Source organism: Cuculus canorus, chromosome 3 (assembly GCF_017976375.1).
Source record: "Cuculus canorus isolate bCucCan1 chromosome 3, bCucCan1.pri, whole genome shotgun sequence".
In the NCBI taxonomy this organism is placed as follows: Eukaryota; Metazoa; Chordata; class Aves; order Cuculiformes; family Cuculidae; genus Cuculus; species Cuculus canorus.
Window position 1 is genome coordinate 58,936,293 of NC_071403.1, and position 21,538 is coordinate 58,957,830.

Genomic DNA, 21,538 nt, shown 5'->3' on the forward strand with positions numbered 1-21,538 from the left:
ATTGTGAATGTAAATATAACTATAAAATTGAGATAGAACAACTGAACTTTATTATGCTTTTTGTTGTTGCTATGAAAGATCTTTCCCTTTTTTTTGCTCTTTCCCATGATGTGGGAATGCTTGATTCTCTCTAGCTCCTCTGTTTTTTCCGCTGTGCTCAGAATTCAACTTTATCCCACTGGAAGTTGTATTCTCTGCCCTCTTTATGTCTCTTAAGTGAAACATTTCTCTTGAATAATAGACAAGTTAGTTAAATACTCAGTTCTAAATGGAATGGATTTAAAGTTAGAAAATAAAATCCAAGAGACTTAATGAGTTCCTATATCAAACAACAGGCTTCTCTTTTGTATATGCATTGCTGAAAAGAAATTTAAACAGTGGCTTGTTGTATGGCAGAATGATAAAGTGCAGCTTAAGCATCAGTTTCACAACTCTGTTGTTTGGTAAAGCAGAAAGTCCTGAGTCCAAAACATTGAAAGCAGATAACTTTACTGAGAATTCAACTCTTCAGTGTGCAAAGTGCGGTGGCCTTGATCAAGCAAAGCACTGAAGCCCATGCTTTTCTTTAAACTAATTAATTTAATCTAGTGAAAGCACTCTGTTTTTTGACCTATTTGCCAGGCTTTTAGGAAGATGCTGGTTGTATTTCTCTATACTATGCAGGATTAAACCCTAACTTAAAGAACATACTGTCCAGACTGACACTATTGTTATTTTTCTGAAGAAAATATTTTAATATAGCAATAGAAGTGGTTTCTGACACTGTCTGTTTAGAACAGTTTGCTCACAACAAAAGGAACCCTTCTGTGGATGCAGAATACTTTACGATTAAAGCACTTAGATGAAGAAGAAAGAACCTAGGTTCAATTGCCTGATCCAAACCAGACAGAGCAGGGAATTGAACCTGACTCCCTAGTGTCAGAGATTAGGATATTCCGCTGGGATAACAGCAAGCCAGGTTTCAACTCCCTACTCTGTCTGTTTAGGATCAGGGAGCTGAACCTCTGTCTCCCCCATCTTGGCTGTATGCCCTCATCACCAAGCTATTTGGCCAAGATTGGATGGGGTGTTTCGTTCTTAAAACGAAAATGTGGGGAAGCTCATTCTGCACTAGAGTAAAATCTGAATTACCCAATCCTGACACTTTCTGCGTGATGAAATTGTTGTTTCCTGGCCTGGCCTAGAGAGATCTACTTCATGGTCACAGACTGAGATCACCAGAAGCAATAGGAAGACATCAAAACCCTCTGTATCTGCAAATGCAGCTAAAGATGCAAAGAGATTCAGCCATGTTATCCACATGGCTTTGACAGAAGCAGAGAAACAAAACCACCAGAAGCCTACTCACATGAATGCGAGAGCTATCTCAGTGAACTACAGTTTTGTCTGGAGGAGAATGAGGGAGGAAGATTAATATTCTGTCAGTGTTGGTGCTGTTGGAGGTGTCTGTGTCAGAGCACAGGCTGCCATGTGAGTTCACTTGAAACTTCATGCTGCTTTTTTTCCACACTGTGTTCAATGTCTTTCTTCTCCCCCTTGACTTTCTACGTGGTTCTCTATAATTGCCAAGCTTGCCGCCTCCTTTCAGTACCCTTACTATATATTCTTGTCCTTCTGCTTTGCACAAAGAAATTGTTCTGGCTTAAGCTGTGGTCTTTGTGATGGCCTGCGTGGTTGAACCCTGATGCAAAACCGTCTTGTGAATGTGCTTATATCAGTTGACAGAAATGGATGAGTTTTAACTGGTATTGTGTCCTTATAATCCACACACATATATTGAACTTCTTAATCTAATCCCAGGCATTTTAAAAGGTTTAAGGATCTTTTTTTTCTCATTACCTTCTCTTCTGCCTTTTGATTCTAACCAGTAGTAGATCACCTATTGATTTTTGACAGTCTAGCATGTGAACCCTTTTATAGCCATCTGCAGAAGGCTTAGTTTACTATAGTCATACAAAGTTCATGGACTCAAAGTCTGTGTCTGTTGAAATCTGCAGTGCTGGGTATCTCCAAGTATGGAGTGTTGACCTCTAATTTTGAATGAGTGTTTTACATTCATTCACTTGAGATGGAAAATGACTGCTGTTTACTAAATCAACGTTAGAGTATGCATATTTTTACCAAAGAATTATTCACAGGAGAGTTAGAATGGAAATGTGGGGTGTATGAATTACAATCAGAATCATTATTTCAGTTCCATTCAGCAACAGGCAAGTACTTACTGTTGCCAAATGCATGGCTGGAAATCAGGCAATTATAAATGCACAAGAGGGATTCAGTTTTCCTGGATATGAGCATTTGTGATGGTGCTGTTGTACATTCAGATTGTATGTTCCTCTATCACCTGCAATGCCCAGGGCACAAATGTACAATGCAATATCTTCTTTTAATCTCTCTGCTTTACACAACAGCAAAATGCATGAGGATTCCCTTTGTGTGTTGCTGTTGCTATTATCAACAAATGAGATTTCATGACCTGCTCCAGAAATAGGACACACACGCTCCTGTAATTGTGTACACATTCTCAGTCTTATAGCAGTCCATGTCATGTCAGCCTGTGTATAAAATGGAGTTATGTTTTTCTGCAGACCAAACCTGACTGCTGAAGGAGTATGATAGGGTATTTCTCTATCTCTTTGTTTCCTCTCAAGTCTTATGGTTGGTAAGCTTGGGATGTTTTTAACTTTTCAATAGCCTCTCTCCTCAGCCCTAGCAGATATTACTTGTTCATACCAGGTGACTGATTCTGGGCAATTTAGTTAGATTAAACTCCACGACCTCTACTGTAGCTGACAGGGTGGGCATCTGCACAAACATAAGGAAGTCCAGGCCTTGGCATGGCTGCAGAATATTCCTAACTGGGTCCCTGACAAATGCAGGACATACAGCACGTGGTATAAATGTTGGGGTTGTCCTATGCATGGACAGGAATTGTACTCAATGATCCTTTTGAGTCCCTTCCAACTCAGGCTATTCTATGTTTCTATGATTAGCAAAAGGTTCTTCACCCAGAGGGTGGTGGAGCACTGGAACAGCTCCCCAGGGGAGCAGTCACATTGCCAACCCTGACAATATCATGAAGCATTTAGACAACACCCTCAGACACATGGTGTGAATGTTGGGGTTGTCTTGTGCAGGGACAAGAGATGGACTCGATGATCCTTCTGGGCCCCTTCCGACTTAGGTCATTCTATGAGGGAAACCACACTGCACGCAATGAAACTAGCATACAGTTTCAGTTTAGTGAAGAAACTGTCCTCATGATCCATAATGGAATACTATCATGTAGTTGTATCTCCCTGCTGTAAAATGACACTTTGTAATCTGACTGCTCACTTTAAATTATTTTACATAGATCATCTACATTGCATCTTTCATGACAAACACTATAGGACCGTGATTACATTCACCTCCATCTTTAACATAGTCCATTTTGCTTCTGTTATTGTGCAGTCTTTGCTACTAAGCACTAGGTGTTCATTTCCTCAGTGCTTAATGCAAATTGCAAATTTAGGATGGCATGATTAACTCTGAACTGCTCTGCTTATTGTGAGATGAAGTAAAGCTCATCATTACTTGAACATTCCTTTATTGTGGTTTAATGAGGTACATGGTATTACATTTGGCTTGGAGGATCCATTGCAAATAGATGTCCATTTGGAAAGAAAATTGGTTTGGAAACCTGCCAAAGCCACAGAGACCTCTCTCTGTCAACCCTGGAGAAGTGAGTTGGGTAATAGAGAATTAGGAGTCGACCCTCATTTTTAAATTAAATTAATGGTATGTAATTATTAAAGCCTGAGCCTTCAGTTCATCATAGTCTGCCCACTTCTTTCAGCAGGTACTAAGGGCATTTCATTCTTGTATATCATACCTTGTAAAGGTTTCATACTGATAAACTGTAAATCTGTATTTATGCTTTTGCATTTAGTCATTTTACAGCTTTTTTTTTTTTTTTTTTTAATTTAGCAAAAGATGAGCCAGTGTGATTTGAAATGGTATTTAATGAGGATATCTATGATGTTTAATGGAGAGTGTCAAGGAAGGTATCACAACTGCCAATCCCAAATTAAATACTGCCTAAAGAGAGCAATAGGTTTTCATGATGCCAGGTTTCCAAGGACTGGTTTATTCCATAGTGTTCAAGTAATGCTTTAGTAGTTCTTACTGACTCTTGTTTCACTTCAGTTACTTCCAGAATTTCCATTTTATAAACCTATTTTAATCACTACTGTGAAAACTCTTTCTGAGTTAAAATTCAGTATATCCTTAATGTTCCAAGAAGTAGCCATGTCTGCCTTCACTTATACCCACCTCCCCTCCGTGTTGGAAATTCAATTTCTAAATCTTTCATTTACCAGTTGTAGGAGATAGGGAGAAAAAGTAGACAGATTAATAACATTGATAAAAATTGTCTCCTAAATCAAATTCAGTACTTGTGGTTATCTCTATAAACAAAATAAAGCATGGGTCAGGATTCTGATACTTAATCTGGCTGACTGCAATATATCTAGATCTTCTGCCTCCTTTCTTCTCCTCCCTTCTGTATCTCCTTTTCTAATCCGTTATACACCGTCCAACAATATGTTTTGTACCAGTGACTTAACTTCATAATTGGTGTTTCTTCCACTGCCTTCATTTCCATGACAGAGAGACATAAAGTCACTGCATCTGTGGGACTCCTCATTTGTACACCACAGTTTGGGTTGCTCTGTACCATCTACATAAAAGTGTTGTAAAGGTGCATAAAAAGGTCCATCATGTATGTACTGCTCTTTGAAGGACTAAAAAGTATCTTTAAGGAGTGCTGGCCTTACGTCTCCATCCATCCTGTGTTACAACAGTGTAGAGAACCACAGACTGGCATGAAAGTTCTGCTCTTCTCTCTGAAAACCTAGTACCAGTCTGTGGGCGGGAACTGTTTGAAAATAGCTCTCCTAAATGTGTGCTGCTGGGCAAATGGTTTCTAACTCAGCTGTGAATTTCCTTCATCTTTTTGCTTTAATGACCATTGGTTCTTAGTAGCTGAATAGAGATATTTTTTTTTTGGCTTTAGCTGAGAGTGGATGTTTTTAGGATGTTTAGTTGATGCCTCCAATAGTAAAAGTCTCAATAGGAGATATCCAGAAAGGTTAAAATCAACATAAGTTTGTACAGAAGACTGCTTTTCATGTGCATTTCCATAGAGCAGGCCACTTAGATTAATTAAGTAATGTAAAAAGCATCCTTGCTAAGCAAGTCCCCATAGTTCAATTTTTCCTGCAGGAGACCAGAATTATGCACCTTTTTTCTGAAGGTCACTTCTATAATTGCAACAACATACATTTTTTGTAATAGCTTTTCCTTTTTAATGGAAATTTAAATGGAGGTAATTAAATATGGCTATTTCATACCCATCTCTTGAGGGGAAACATAACAACATGGTGAAATTATGAATGAATTGGAAGTAATAAATATCGACTAAAAAGGACTGCTTTTTGACTCCATATGTAACATTGGTTGGTAATTGTTAAGACTCTCTGGGTGATAATGTGGAGATTCAGATGCCTGCCATACATCACAAAACTAGATTCCAAAATATTTCCATTTAATACACTGTTGTTGTAAGTGTTACTAGAGTCCGAAGTACCAGCTGTATATCTGAGGGACAGGCGATCATGAAATTTGGTATGTAAAGCAAAATTATAACCTTCTAAAAATTGGATTCAGTGGCTTTTCTCTTCTGCACTTTTTGGGGCCCCTTTCTGGTTCTGAAACTCTTCTCTCTTTGTCCTAATCAGTGGGCTGATTGACTAGTGTTACTGTGCCAACACTTCAGACAAATACATTGTGTTTCTTACACTGGAGCTGGACTCACATGGCTGTATTGCAGGTTGCATTAAACATAAGACAACAAGCCTCTAAAGATTAGGAGTTTGCATTGGCACAGACTGAACCTAAATGCTCAGAATTTCAGATTCCCCTCAACCTACTGAAGTGTCGTTGACCTCTAAAACTGGGATAAATACCGTGGTGGCAGTAACTACCTAATAAAAACATCAGGTGCCTGGTGTCCTGTTAGGGAAGCAAAGGAGCAAGGCCCCCTTATCATATATTTTTTTCAGCCCTTTTTCGTGTTTCCAGTTTAGAGAAAGAGAATGTTTAAAAAAAAGCAAGTAAGGTCCACAGACCTCCTCAGGTTCTGCTTTGAGTTTGGATGGCACCTGAAAGCATTACAGTGTTCTAGTTGGTTCATCCCTGCCTGTTCTCACGGTGACATCTCTGAACCATTAGGAGTGAAAAATTTGTTTCTCAAAACCCTTTCAGATTCTCATGGAGGAAAAAACAAAGTAAAAAATGGTAATCAAGAGTTAGTCAGTTCACATTGTCTGTGTTATGCTGTGATATTCTGATTCTTCTTTTCTTGTTTAACAGTAATGTTATAAGAACTGAAATAAATGTAATGAACAGCTTTTCCTATCAACAAACTCCCTAGCCTAACTTTGTCATTCAGTTGCCTGTGAAAACTGTCTATAGGATCATATGTGTTTCTGCTACAAACATTATCCTGTCTTTTCACTAGATTTACTAGATGTTTTTTTAGCAGTTTGAGTCTAAATGAACATATAAACCAGATACATACAGAATTCACATGAAGCATTTTTACACCACCCGGGAACGTAAGTTAGCTGTCTCCGTTCCCTCATAGTTAATGGGGAGTAAGAGAGACATTTTAAGGGAGATCCTATCCTATTCTAAGAAAAATTCTAAGGTAGTTGGGATGAATGCTGTCTGAATGGGTTCCTTTATACTAAGTTTAAATAACTGTTATGGGAGAGACACCTCATTTCGGCAGGCTCAACAAATCCCACTCAATGAACTTTGGTATGATATGAATGCTTGGGATTGTACGGTAGAGCCTCGAAAGAGCATCTGTTGTCAGCTCTTTGTTCCCTCTCCCCCACCTTGAAATTAGAACAGAAAGATCATTTTAAAGTAAAAACAAAAATAAAGTTAAATACACATGGAGAACTGAAACCTTCCTGCCCTTCTTCTGAAATAGTACTTTGTAAGACATAGGGATCAAGGGCTACAGAGCAGTGGATCTGTAGCTTTCCTCCATCTAACATCTGTTTACTTTATTATTTCTGAAATTAGGTAAGCACAGATAAAAGAGAATTTGACCATGAGTTTAACTTAATTCTTCTGATTGTTAAGAGTATTGGAGAGAGAGGGAAAGGAGAGGAGAGGAGAGGAGAGGAGAGGAGAGGAGAGGAGAGGAGAGGAGAGGAGAGGAGAGGAGAGGAGAGGAGAGGAGAGGAGAGGAGAGGAGAGGAGAGGAGAGGAGAGGAGAGGAGAGGAGAGGAGAGGAGAGGAGAAAAGGGAAGGGAAGGGAAGGGAAGGGAAGGGAAGGGAAGGGAAGGGAAGGGAAGGGAAGGGAAGGGAAGGGAAGGGAAGGGAAGGGAAGGGAAGGGAAGGGAAGGGAAAAGTTTTTCATGGCCATGATTTTTAGTCTCCAGTAGTAACAAATTTCAGTTTCCAGGTTCACCTTTTGAAGGTCTTTTTTTTTCTGGAATGGGACTCAAAAAAGCACAGATATCCTCCAAAAACTGATGAGGGCCCTCAATATATCTAGACAAACACACAGTTGTGATTTATATGGATCAACAGAAATGAACACATGAACTGTTCATTTCTGTGTATAGAATAAAAGTCCAAGAAAAAATATTGTCTTTCTATTGTCTGTTCTCCCAGCATAACCGGTAGCACTGACAAACTTTGTTAAATTCTTTTCTCCTCTATACCACTGTATTTCAGGGAAGGGAAAGCTGCAAAAGAAATATGAATAGTTCTGGTTTGGGGCAGATCAAAACTTATTTATAAACTTCAGAGGTATTTCAGTGATCATGGCATTTGAGTGAAATGTTAAGCGTGATATTCATATTACCAAGTAGAGAATAAAAAAGAAGCTGCAGATTTGTTAATTGGAAGTTGTCATGCCTTGAATTACTTGAGTGTCTTACTTGGGACAGTTTCCTCAGTTGCAGGAATATTTATATAAACTCTCTTTTATAGTGATCAATCTTACCTATTGTATTCACACTTTTTACAGAAATGAAAAAAAATACTTCTTTAGTCATGACTTCAGATATGCTGTAAGTATAGTCTGCTAAGATTGACAGTAGTAGAACATTATCAATCAAGCAGGTAGCTCAAAGGCACTGGGGCTTATATTTTAGGTTTATAGACGACTGTCCCACAGGTTTAGCTCCAAAAATCCATCCACAGTGCTAGAGGTAGATATATTTATAGAGAGATACATGCATATACGACATATAGAATGTATAATGACGATTCTTTGATTACCTTTATATTATAGCTAAAATGAGGTGTTTGTATATTCATGTCATTTGTGGTATGTATTCATTGGTCTGAGGTTTACTCCGGGTAGAACTATCCTTAAAGCAAACACTCAACTCTGTGTTATATCTCTGAACCTGTAGGTTAACTCCATGTGGTTTCAACTTCAGCTTTTTCACAACAAATTATAATTTATATATGCTGTCAAATCGACACAGGACAAGCAGCTGCAGAAGAAACTGAAGCACATAAAGCACAGTGAGAACCATAAGGCTCCCATAAGGGACTAGTCTTTCCCTTTCTGTTTTTAGTCCACTAAGAGTGATTTATTCATTACAATCAAGCTAAAGCTCCCCCCGTCTTGCCATTTCATCCACAAGTGTGTTGAAAATTAAAACTCAGCGTGAAGCCTCCAGAGAATTGTTCTGAGTTAACAACACCTGCAAGGAACAGAGATTTCACTGTGAGGTAAATTGCTGTGTGATTGCCCACACATCAGCAAAAATTATAATTGGGAGAAACTGAATATTTTGTCTGTATTTTGCTGGTGAGGATTTTCCAGCGTGTCATTTTACATTTAGTACAGTTAGAATTCAGAATGTTCCACAGCAACTGATAGTGTTAGTTTTAACAGGGAGATTTCTGTGAGAAGTTTTCTGTTGCTGTCAGCCGTCTATCGCAACTTTATGCAGTACACATTTAGAAACCTGTTTTAATCTTAGAGCAAATTGTCAGAGAGAGGCTTTAAACTATGGATTTTTTTTCTCTGTGATTTCATGTGAATTTAGAAGTTGATACTTTACCCTACCTTTATGTATCTCATAAATGTATCTCATATTTATGTATCTCATAAATAGCAGCCTAAGATTTTGATCTCTACATCTGTAGCATATATACACTCAGCAGCTCTCTGGACACCAGTGGAAACCACCTAAAGACTTCATTTTTGTTTCTTCCAGATGTTTCAGGAATGCACTTATAACTAACATGAGAACTTCAGGTTAAGCTCCTGAATTGGATATTAACGTTATTATATATCCAAAAAAGGACAGATAAAGGAAAGAAGTCAAATTATTTTGTCTGCATATTGTGCTGCATTGTTATATGCTGAGGTGTTATTGTCTGCATTTTCCATGAGCGCTGTATCAACTCACTACTCATGTTGGAGCAGGATTCAGGCTTCTGTCTGATGACAATAACATAGCTCTAGCACAAAATAGCTAAAGCTTGTATCATTCAAGATAGAATCAGAATCACCAGGTTGGAAAGGACCCACTGGATCATCGAGTCCAACCATTCCTAACACTCCCTTAAACCATGTCCCTAAGCACTTCATCAACCTGTTCCTTAAACACCTCCAGGGAAGGTGACTGAACCACCTCCCTGGGCAGCCTGTTCCAGTGCCCAATGACTCTGTCTGTGAAGAATTTTTTTCTGATATCCAGGCTGAACCTCCCCTGGTGGAGCTTCAGGCCATTCCCCCTTGTCCTGCCCTCAGTCACTTGGGAGAAGAGGCCAGCTCCCTCCTCTCCACAACCTCCTTTCAGGTAGTTGTAGAGAGTAATAAGGTCTCCCCTCAGCCTCCTCTTCTCCAGGCTAAACAACCCCAGCTCTCTCAGCCGCTCCTCATAAGACTTGTTCTCCAGCCCCCTCACCAGCTTTGTTGCTCTTCTCTGGACACGCTCCAGAGCCTCAACATCCTTCTTGTGGTGAGGGGCCCAGAACTGAACACAGTACTCAAGGTGCGGTCTCACCTCCCAACAGAGGGAGAATCACCTCCCTGATAGATCTATATGGAGAGCCTCAGATAGATGTCTTTTTGCCTGTCCTTTGATGAGAACTAGCTCTGATCCACAGGCCAAATATCCTTGCTGGAAACATGTAGTGCTGAGCTCAGTAGGTTGCTCGGAGACTTATTTGCTTGATTCAGGCAGGTTGCCGTGCTAGCATGGCTGGATGTGCCTTCTGCAGGGGAACTGCTTGAGCTTTGCCTATCTGTGAGCAAATGTGCTTTTGTGACTTGCAAAGTTACAGGTCTTCATTTAAATCACACTGCACAATTGATTTTCACGGTCGCAATGTCTGAGACTTACCAGCAAGCTGTTTGCCTTAGAGAATATACTTCTGAATTATGCACTGAATGCTGCCAGGAACCTGTTGGTATAGTCTTCTGCCCTTCCCTGTTAATCTCTTACCACCCTTCTCATTTCTGTGCCTTGCAGAGAAAGCTCATATGCTTGTCTTACTGGACTCAATCTTAGGATTACAGTTATTGTTGTTTTGGGTTGCATTTTTTTTTATTATTATAATTATTTTCCTTTCTCATTTGTTACATGGAAAAAAACCCCAAACTTGTTAAAGGCTCAGAGAAGAGGAACATATCTAGGAAGTGACACCTGGTTTCAGACGTGTAATTTTAGTGCATTGAAACTTGCAGTGAATTCCTGTTACATGCCTTTTATAGTTACTGGAATAAAATGTCCCTGGTGCTGAAGGCAAACATAAGAAAAAGAACTCATAACTGCATGAATGTGTTAGACAATAATATGTAGTGGGTGCTGCTGCTGTACAGAATAGCTGGCCTATTCTTACTGCAACACAGCTAAAGGCTAGTGTAACACAGGTTCATTTCCTCGGATCAACGTGGGATCCATTAAAAAATAATTTGCTGGGCAAGATGAGAGTTTTCAGGAGTCTCAGATAATCCTACTGCCTGCTCCAGAGGTCACTGAGAAGTGTAGTGAAGTAATGAATCCCTACTGATTAATCTTCCTTTTCCACAATACTTCAAAGCATTCCCCTTTTTTCACTTTAGAACAGAGCTGTGAGCTTCCAGCACAGAATTGTCTGTGGAAGTCCTGCCGTGGGCTCCAGCTTCAAGCTCATCTTCTCTATGTCTCTATGTCCACAGTGCTTATGGAACATCCTACAGTTTAACACAGCTGTTACAAGGCTAAGGGGAGACCTGGTGTTTGGCTCAGGGCTCAAGGGAAGAGGAGAGGAAGCAGGTGTATAGTATAAGCAAACCTCCTTGCATCAACATCTCTGCTCTTGTCAGATGAATTTATCTGCTCCAGCTGCACTGCTCTAAGAGTGGATCTTTCAGTAGTTGTTTATCTGATGTATTATATGTCTGGAATGTACTGTCAATTTCTTTCAGAGAAGAACATTATGGGGTGGGGAATGTAATTATGAGGGCGATCTAGCATCGCATATGATCCAGCAATATGAGCCAAAATACCAACTAGCAGCATCCAATGGGGATAGGTGCCATATGGTGGGAGTTAACCCTTGTCCAGGAGAAAAGAAAGAGGAAAAGAGTTGACTGTCATTTTACGTAGAGGAAAACCAGTGCATGGAGAGAATGTATGGAGAAAGCCAAGGGTAGTTCAGAGGAGCAAAACTGGAAATTTGCAAAAGTGTTGTGCAATGGGCTTCTAGTCTGTGTTTCAAATGCTCTGTGTCATGTATGAACTTCTCTTTTTTCAAAGCTGTTATTTTCAAAATGTGACAATGTGACACTCATGGAAAAATATCTTCAAGAAGGAAAAATAATGGCCAAAATTAAAACAAAGGGCCAAAAGGTATGCAAACCAAATTCCCACTGCTTGAATTCAAAGAGATGTTTTTCTATTCCTGTTCTATTTTACAGGTATGTGCCTGAATTTAGATGTTTATCTTTGAATTATATTATGAAATTGTTCACAGTTTATGGGAATTTGTGTAAAAGGAGTCACATCTATATTTGAGTTTGAGCTATTGTTAAAATTTAAATGTTATAAAAAGGGAAAACAAGAAAAAAAAATCTGTTTTTCTAGGTTGTCCTGGGGCCAAGAAGAATGAGTTCCTGACTAGTGTTTTGGATGCATTATCCACGGATATGGTGCACGCTGTCTCTGATCCATCATTGTCTTCTAGCCGGTGGGTTTCAGATTGTTTTTGTGTCTTTAAAAATATTCTGGCTACCTAGGAGAGCTTAGTTCAAAATTACCACTGCAGACTGTGTCCACTGAATGGAGGTGCACTTGATAGCTGAATTCTCAGCAGCAGCAGGGCTTGGAGTTTATCTGTAGCTGCTCATGCAACTGTATCTCAAGCTTTGTCCTCTTAAACTTTACTTGACCTATGCGTGCTACCTTTCTGATTATGGCTAGCTGCTTGTAAAACAAACCAGTACTATCAATGGTCACAATCACAGAAGAATTAAAAACGTGTAAGTGCTGTCAGGCTTTGGGTATCTGCAGGTCAGGTGCTTACCTTCTGAGTGGCATTTATTGTTAAAACTTCACCTGTAATTCAATGCATTTAGGTGTTTTGTCTCTAAGAGCATCCATCATAGGCTGTAATTTGAGTCTAGGTAGTTGCTGATGCTGACTGCCAGCCTACTTCACTTGAGTATATTTCACATTTTAAAGTACCTGTCCTCTATTAAACTGTCTTTTTCTCTTTTATTTCTCTCTTCACTTTTCTCTGTTTCAGGAAATTGAAGGGGAAGTCACTGTTTTCTGAGTATGGTGCTGACCTTAAAAGTTTCAGAGAGTTAACTAAGAGCAGATTCCGCTCCATAGTGTGAAATTTAGGATACAGTTGGCCAAAGCGAAAAAAAAAAAGGGATTCACTACAAGAAGCTAGTGGCCAAGGGAGGCTTATGTGAAATAGCATCTGACAGTGATCTAACTATTCTGAAATAAAGATATATATACCTCTGTGTATCAGAACTAAGACTAAACTCTTGTTTCCTGTTTCAGGGTTTCAGAGCCTGATCCAAATCATACTCTGGAAGAGAGAGTGGTCCATTGGTATTTCAAACAGCTAGATAAAAATTCCAGTGGTGACATTGGCAAAAAAGAAATCAAGCCGTTTAAGAGATTCCTAAGAAAGAAATCAAAACCGAAAAAATGTGTGAAGAAGTTTGTGGAATACTGTGATGTGAACAACGATAAGTCCTTATCAGTCCAGGAATTAATGGGCTGCCTGGGAGTAACAAAAGAAGAAGGTAAAGCAGAAACAAAGAAACGCCATAGTAAGAACCTTTTCTACCTTGTTCATTAGATTCTACAAAGTTGGCAAAGTCTGATATTTGTATGTGCCAGAAGTATACAAAATAAAATAATACACCTGTCTGTAGCTAATGCAGCTGTTTCTTAGGGCAGATGACAGAGAGCTGCTTCTGTGTAGGCAAACTATCAGTTTGCTCCCACAGAATTAAAACCTTCCCGTTGATTCTGACCATTAGATGTATTACTGTAGGAAACCTAAGAGGATATGATAAGATTAACAGTCATCAAAAAAACAGGTTTATGTTATGACAGTACTATGTCCTGAGTGAGTGGAAGTATCACACCTGTGCTTTTTGGATTCCTGTTTGGAAGGAAGCACATTGTTGAGCTTTCTAATGACTTCTCATTTCTCAAATGTGGTTTAGGGATACACTGAGGAATGTGGTCATCTGCCAAACAGGTGGAACAACTTCTGGTAAACAGCCACCTTACCTTGCTGCCAAAATGATAGAAAGGGGAACAACTAACTAAAGTCTGTAATGGTCAAAGGACTATTTAAAAAAAAAAAAAAAAACAACAATGTGCACAATGTAAGTCTCCATGCTGTAATAAGCTGTAGAACATGAATATTGGCAAATTTTGCTTTGCTTGTCTGGGAGCTTAAAATGAAGCCAGTGTAGTAAAACAAATGTGTTGTAGGAAATGAAAAGCAATTCAAGTGGGAAATGCAGTCAGAAATATTTTTTTTTCCACAAAATTGGTTTTATTCAAGCTTAGAAAGGGAGTACTACAGAAAGAAGGAATAGCTGTACATTGCACTAATAAAGTAAATTGTCTGTATCTCACAGAAACAGATCTCTCAAAACATTTACATTGAAAAACTAATGGCATCCAGTTGGAAGAAAATTATAAACCAAATAATTTTGCTGTTTTCCTAGAAGTACATATTTTTAAAGACAAAACAATAAGAATTGCTTTTGTTGGAATATCAGCATTCTGTTTTGTTTCTCCAGCTTGCTAGTTAAAATTTCCTTTCTAATAATCCTTTACCTTGCACAAAAGAAATCGGTGGCCACTCCACTAAAGCTAGAGTTGTATTTCTAGGGACAGGTGAGACCTGTCACCTGAAGTGTGAAAGCTAAGATAAGGAGGCTGCCCTGTATCATTCTGTGTGAGCCCAGGTGTCTTGTGAGAATCGTTTGAGGCAATATAAGAGCTTCAAAACATGCTTTCTCAGGGGAATGGCAATTTCTGCAGTATTTTGCAGGGTCCAGTTTTGTTCCCCTTTATCCCAATGCAGCTTAATTTTCTAACAAACTACCATGGAGAACCAAGAAAGAGTTCCTCCATAGCCTACCAAGTTCGTTTGTGAAGTTGAACAGGCCAGCAGACTCATGTGGTTGGTTTTTTTTTTTCCTAATTTAGAGGAGTCCTCATTGGACTTTACCACTAAGATACTTAAAAAACAGTGATAATCTTGTAGTTTTATAGTTTAAATGTGAACAATGTCCTTGGCTGGTAGAGCCGTTTGTGTGCAATGTCTTTTAGCAAGTGTGTGTTTTCCAGTCTGCTTGTCCATGCTTGTTTCTCATCAAGGATAAGAGATTATATTTCCTACTAAAGTTTTAAGAAGTTTGAAATGCTCAGCACTCTCCTAATGAAATGCCACATACTGCCAAGAAATGCTGTCATTCAACATTCATATGTGATAGAATAACACCTGTACTGAGGAAAGAAAAAAAGTAGATTTTTCAATGAAAAATCTGAAACATTTTACCTCATCTCTTGGAAGCTGTGCAGCTACCCTGTTTGAAATAATACCAGAATGAGAGGTTTTTTTTCTGGACACTACGTATAACTTGCAAAGTATATATTCATAACTTTTTTCCCCACCTTCCTTTCCCAGCCCCTAAAACCAACACTGAGAGCACTTCATCCAACAGGCAGGTGAGTACTGAGGAGAGCAGGATCTCCATACCTGTCTTGCCTTGCTGAACTTCTTGAGGTTTTAGCAGTTATCATTGCCACTTCATACTACATTCATCTAACATTCTGTAGACTTGCCAGGAAAATGTAGAGCAGATTCTGATTAACAAATTTTATCTTAAGTTCTGTCTAAGGAAAACTGAATTAATCAACTACAGGTGCAGATTAAATGTGTATGAATGCAAAGTGGATTATACCTGCATTTTGATGTTCCTAATGAAGTGTGATTGACATCTAGGTTAGTGATAATTAGAGTAGTGTAATTGAGCCCTCATATGAGTCTTCTGCGTTCCTGAATGTCAGTATTCCCATGCATTTTTAAACGTGCATTGCTTTATTTTCATCTTTGTTTACCTTTTGCTTTAACTGAATTCTGTTAGCTATACTGTGAGCCATATTATAGACAAAAACTTTGATTGAAATTACTGTTTGTGAAAAAAGCATTGCATTTCCCATACCCTATGAAAATCTATACATTTCACAAACTCAACTGAATTATTGTACGGTGGTTTTAAACACCTTTTAAGATCTTAGTGTAGAGAAAAGAGCTGTCACTTTCAAACGCCTTTGATGGCTGAGAAAAATGATGCTGGAGAACTAGGATTTGCATCAGTCTGCTGATGTATGTTAAATGTAAAATTGGTTAAGTCTGCAGAATGATTGTAGCAAATGAAATGTCAAGTGCCCTGACAACATAATCCATGATTTGTTTTATCATCAATTTTCTGCGAAGGTTTGATTTTCTTTTTCTGAATAACACCAGTGTATGTCATTCATGGTGTTTTGGCTGCTCATGGCATTCAGACCTTCAAAAGGCACATGAGCAGAATTTTTAAATCAAGGAAAGGGACACATTTGTGTGTGTCTCTTTTCAGAATCGTTAACTGTAAAGATTCACTTTTCTGGACAACATAGTCACAACTTCCCAAAACTTTTGCATGGGTCTGAAGAAGGACTTGTGAGTTTGCCACTTATTTGAATGGTCTAGTAAATAATAATCTTCATACCATTCTGCCCTCACTTTTGTATTAGAAGAACGAAATGAGTAATTCCCACAAAAGCATACGATGAATTGTTTTTAAAAATACTAACGTAAATATGCTATAAGAACTGAGTAGCCCTGAAGCTGGGGAAGTAGGAATTTGGCTAAAAATATCCCGAAACCATAGTTGTGGTTCTATCTATCAGAAAGCTATATTAATTTGTTAAAAACTGAACCCAGGGTGAACCTTGCCACAAGCCAAGAGAAATCTTCCCCTCATTGTTGCAAGTAAATTTGTTACTTGCTTTATCTCTGGTTTGTTTGATGTTAGGTTCACACTTCCTAAGGCAAGCTCAACATTGGTTGTGGGTTCTAGCAGAGACCTCCTACATACCTTTGATGGAATATGAAACATTCTCACAGTTAGAGGGATGTGATAAGTTTCTGTTTGTTTAAACAAATATTTGTGGTCTTTTCAAGTTCCCCACACAAATCACTAATGCTTTAAGCAAGGCAGCCTGAAAACAATTATCCTGTCGGAACTCAAAAACATTCAAAGGGGTTCTTTTAATTATATCATAGCAATTACTGGCACACGTGCATTACACTTGAAGCATGACAAGTCCTCACTGCTTTCTTCTAATTTGATCCTGACTTGCAGAATCTGCAATAGAAGTGTCCTAGAGCATCTATGGTTTTTAATTTTATCCAATAATTTTGCTGACTCAGCACCAATTGCTTTAAAAGCTGTTGCTGACAAATGATAGCCTTGAATTAAGACTGCCTCAGCAAACCATCTGTTGACAGTTTCATACTCAAACAATACAAGGCTGAAAATGCAGAAGATGGTTTTCATCAGAGAAGTTTTTATTTGAAAAGAAGTTATTGAAAAGCAACTGAGTTGGGTGGGAGCTGCTCCGTGGAAACCACCCACCCATCTAAGAAAGAGTGATCAAATTTGCACGACTCAGGAGACGGGCACTCAAGAGCTCATCTTCTACTAGTTTGTTGTGGCAGTTTAGTTATATGTTTATGCTTATGTGCATTTTGGCCTGTATTCCTGAATATGTTATTTTTACATATATGCACATCTGTATGTGTACATGCACATACACGATTACTGAAAGAATGAAGATATAGATACACTACTAGTATCCTAGCTGAGTCTCAGCTGTGGTTGCTCTAAAAGAGGTCAAATACATGATGGATCTAAAAGAACTGGGGTATCGGCCAGGTAGGTTTCCCTTGCTCAGCTCCACCCTGTCCAGTAAACACACATACCCACGCACACACACAATCAATGAGACCCAGAGGATCTTTTTTATGCTAGCAAAAAGATTACAAGGAAACTATAGATTGTTCATAAGACTTTGGCCAGCAGCTCATTCCTTATACATCATATGCCATAGAAAGGTATATTGCACCAGGGACTTGCCCAGGCAGTTACTAAACTGTGTTTGACAGGAAAAGATTTTAAGAAGCCATAGATGAGAAATAGTAAAGATGTTGCTCGTACGCTTGTTCATAGATGCCATGAAGGACTACAGGGCAGAAATTTTTTTTCCCCGTACATATTTGTGCAGAACTTTTATGCTGATAGTGGCATGTGGACATTGCTGAAAAATAGAGATAAATGTTTATGCTTGATTAATTTAAAACATCGTTAATAATGCATTTTTTCCAACTTTCTTTCTTTTAGCAAGCTTCTAAGAAGCAAGGGTGAACAGCTTACTGATCCAAGGCTAATCTCTAAAATATGGGAGATTTCTTCACCAAAAGGCAATAAAAACAACTGTAGTATTTGCACTTTGTACTTAAAAATGTAAATTCACTTTGTAGAAATGAAATATTTAAGCAGACTTTTTTTAAATCTGTGAAAATGTAATGGCTAGTTTTGAAAAATTATCACATACAATGTATGTGTATTCTTTTGTTGTCTGAAATATGTAAAACGTGTTGGAGATGTAAAAGTTCGCATTTAAACCATTTTTTAAAAAATAGCCTTTTGGCAAACAGTAGCATAGAAACCTGATTCCATGTATTTTGGTTTCAATAGTATGCCTTGTTTTTCTTAACCAATACTGTCATTTAAGTAGAGTTACGCTGAAAAGTCTACTGTATTCTCACTTTTGACCAGGCAATGTTGGATGTTTCAGGTTTGCAGGACTGAAGGAAGTGTGTAAATTGCTGTTGACTTGTCCTTGCAGTTTTTAACTGAAGAGATTTTTCATTTTTGGCAATATTTTATTTCATTTTGATTTTATTATTCTTATTATGCTTTCCAAAGATCGTGCAATGAGAATGCAACCACTAATGGATTGAAAATTGTTATTCTACAGTTAGGATACTTCTAGATGAATGTACCCTTTTATCCATTTTTGAGGTGCCTTCCATTGCAAGTGTGAGTAGGATTTTTTCCCCTGTTTTCACTCTGGTTATTAATACAGCAAACCAAGAAGGATTAAAGTGGATTTCACTGTCACTCCAGTCTGGTTCAGCCTGGGCCCAAAAATGTGTTTCTGTGGTCAGTGCAAAGCAGCATCAGAGTATATATGAGTTAGAATTGTAAATCGAACTGTGAGGAGACGGGGAAGATAAACAGGTTGTTCACCCTTTTCTTCCTCTACACCTGGATGTCCCCTTCAACTCTTTGGTTTGCCTCAGGGCCCACTGGAGGTGAAGCTAAGCAAATCATGAACAGTTGCCATCAGGAGAGGCTATTCATATCATGCCTGCCTGAGGCTTTTTCCTTGCTGTCTGAAAGAAGTTGGTACAATTTTTCATACCTTCTGTGCCATTTCCTCCCCCCCCCCCCTTTTTTTATTTATATATGTGTGCCTGAAGGGAATAAAAACTTGCGGATGTGAATTTATAGCGGGGGACCCAAGTGAAAAAGTTCAGCTCCTGAATAACTGTGACTAACAAGCAGCTACGTTGATTGATGCAGTGGTGGATGGACTGCTGGCATCTAAGAGTTGATATGAAAACGCAAGAATGTTGTAACAAGCAGTGATTTCATTCTGGTTCACTTCAATAATGTGTGGGATCCAACATATGACTAGCTAATCGTAATAGCACCCTGCCTTTAGCTTGTGTGTGGAAAGCTTTTTTGCAATTTTTTTTATTTCAATTCAACATATACTGAAGTGATGGAAACACTGTATGCAGTGGAATTGTACCCCAGAAATTGTGTACTCTAAACTTTGGCAGCAGGAGGAACCAAGATGCAACTGTTATCTTGTGGTTTTGTTTTAAAAAGTATTTGTTATTCTTTTATACTGTTAAACTTTGAATTTAATCTTCTTTATAGATTAAAGATCAGTATGTTATCAAACTATGCTGGTGTTTTTTCTTCTCCAACACGGTTAGCTACGTTTAGAAGCAGGTACACACAGTGGTGGCTTCACTGCTTTGAGTTTGCAAGAAACCTCATGACCTCATGTCGTGTCCATCCTCCCTTCTTCCCTTACCCCTTTATTGCCTTCTCCCCTAAGGTCACTCATATGTTATTCATACCATTGCTTTCTCAAAACACTGATTTTGAGGCCAGATCCTTTGTTGCTTCTGTCTCCATATATCTTCAGCTTAGTCTCTTGCCTCAGCGAGGTGCCATGTGGCATAAACAGGGGTTGCATCTTTTCTCCTTAGTGTGAGTGAGCTGCTGGGCAACTTTCAACCTGACTGGAAACAATGAGGAAAAAGAGGCAAACTTTTTGTTTGGAAAAAGAGGCAAAAGAATAATATTGAGCGCCTGGTTAGGTGGCCATTGTATGGTTAATGGCAGCAGTTTATAAGGCACATCTAATTCCAGCTCTGTGGCCTTTGTAGACAATATAAGTGTAGATAATCAAATATTTTGCCATGTCCATGATTTGAAATGGCAACCTGTGTAAACTGGGAAGGTGTGTGGTTGGCCAAATTTGGACTAGCCATTTGATTATGTAATGTGTAGTCTTAAATGTCTTTCAAATCACAAATAAATGCTATAGGCATTCTCTTAGTTATTCAAAGAATTCTACAGCATAGAGTCATTTAATGAGTCCACAGTGACTGAAACATGATGTATTTAATCTTTATACATATTTCCATGACATTTATGGGACATTTCAATTTCTAGCTATTACACAACTTGGCTATAAGCACTATCGAGTTCTCATCATTCCTTTTAGTGTCCAGATCCCAAACTGGAACACACTTGAAAGCCGGCTAAATTCACCTTGGGTTCCTGTGTCTCCCGTATCATAGTATAGTAAGGGTTGGAAGGGACCTTAAAGATAATCATATATCCACAGTTTAGTTAAACTTGGACAAATCTTGGTCCTTCTAGTTGTAAAAAAGCATGGCCTTGATAGCAAAAAGGAAAGTGTGTGGATAGGCCCTTAGGCTCACACTACAGTACCAAAGTTTATTTAGTTCCACAGTAATTAATTAGTTCTGGTTTTCATACTATTCCTTGTGCAACAATTTAGTTTCAATTTTAATTCTGTTCTTATTGAAAGCACAACTTGTATTCTGCTTCTCATTGACCAATATTTGTTCTAGTTCCAGCTATTGCTGAACAGTTTTATTTAGAACTTTTATAGAAATTGTAAGTTGTTAAATTTCTTTGGCACCATTTCTCACTGTATTTTGCTTGAGAAACTGGCTGCCATTGGCCTGGACAGGCATACCCTCTGCTGGGTTAAAAACTGGCTGGATGACTGGGTCCAAAGAGTCAAATCCAGTTGGAGGCCAGTCACAAATTGTGTTCTCTAGGGCTCAGTGCTGAGTTCAGTCCTGTTTAATATCTTTACCAATGATCTGGATAAGGAGATTGAATGTACCCTAGTAAGTTTGCGGATGACACTAAGCTGGGAGGAAGTGTCAATCTGCTTGAGGGTGGGGAGGCTCTGCAGAGGGATCTGAACACACTGGAACAATGGGCTGAGAGCAGTGGTATGAAGTTTAACAAGGCAAGTTTTGAGTCCTGCACTTGGGGAACAACCACCTCGTGAGCGCTACAGACTAGGGGATGAATGGCTCTGCCTGGCAGAGGAGGACCAGAGGGTGTTGTTTGACTGGTGGCTGAATATGGGTCAGCAGTGGCCCAGGTGGCCAAGGTCAAGTGTATCCAAGATTTGATAGATTTAATTAATATATTCCTTTTACAGTACTAATAAAATATTAATTAATAGAGCTTAAGAAACCTTCCCTGGCAAGATAGTTTAGTTGTCCCTTCGAAATATTCACA

The 21,538-nt window shown here is 38.7% G+C and overlaps 1 protein-coding gene across 4 annotated transcripts in view; it reads left to right on the forward strand.

Annotated features, from left to right (window-relative positions):
- SMOC2 (SPARC related modular calcium binding 2) overlaps nucleotides 1-19,625 on the forward strand; it is a 139,523-nt gene extending 119,898 nt beyond the window's left edge. Inside the window, exons 10-13 of one of the 4 annotated variants that reach the window (XM_054063327.1) lie at nucleotides 12,159-12,261; nucleotides 13,089-13,336; nucleotides 15,247-15,287; nucleotides 18,008-19,625. In XM_054063327.1, coding sequence (XP_053919302.1) covers nucleotides 12,159-12,261; nucleotides 13,089-13,336; nucleotides 15,247-15,287; nucleotides 18,008-18,031 — 416 coding nt within the window. In that variant the 3' untranslated portion in view covers nucleotides 18,032-19,625. Of the gene's footprint in view, nucleotides 1-12,158; nucleotides 12,262-13,088; nucleotides 13,364-15,246; nucleotides 15,288-18,007 lie in introns of all 4 variants that reach the window. The other 3 variants (XM_054063329.1, XM_054063326.1, XM_054063328.1) reach the window with 3 other exon arrangements.
- The last annotated feature ends 1,913 nt before the right edge of the window (nucleotides 19,626-21,538 follow it).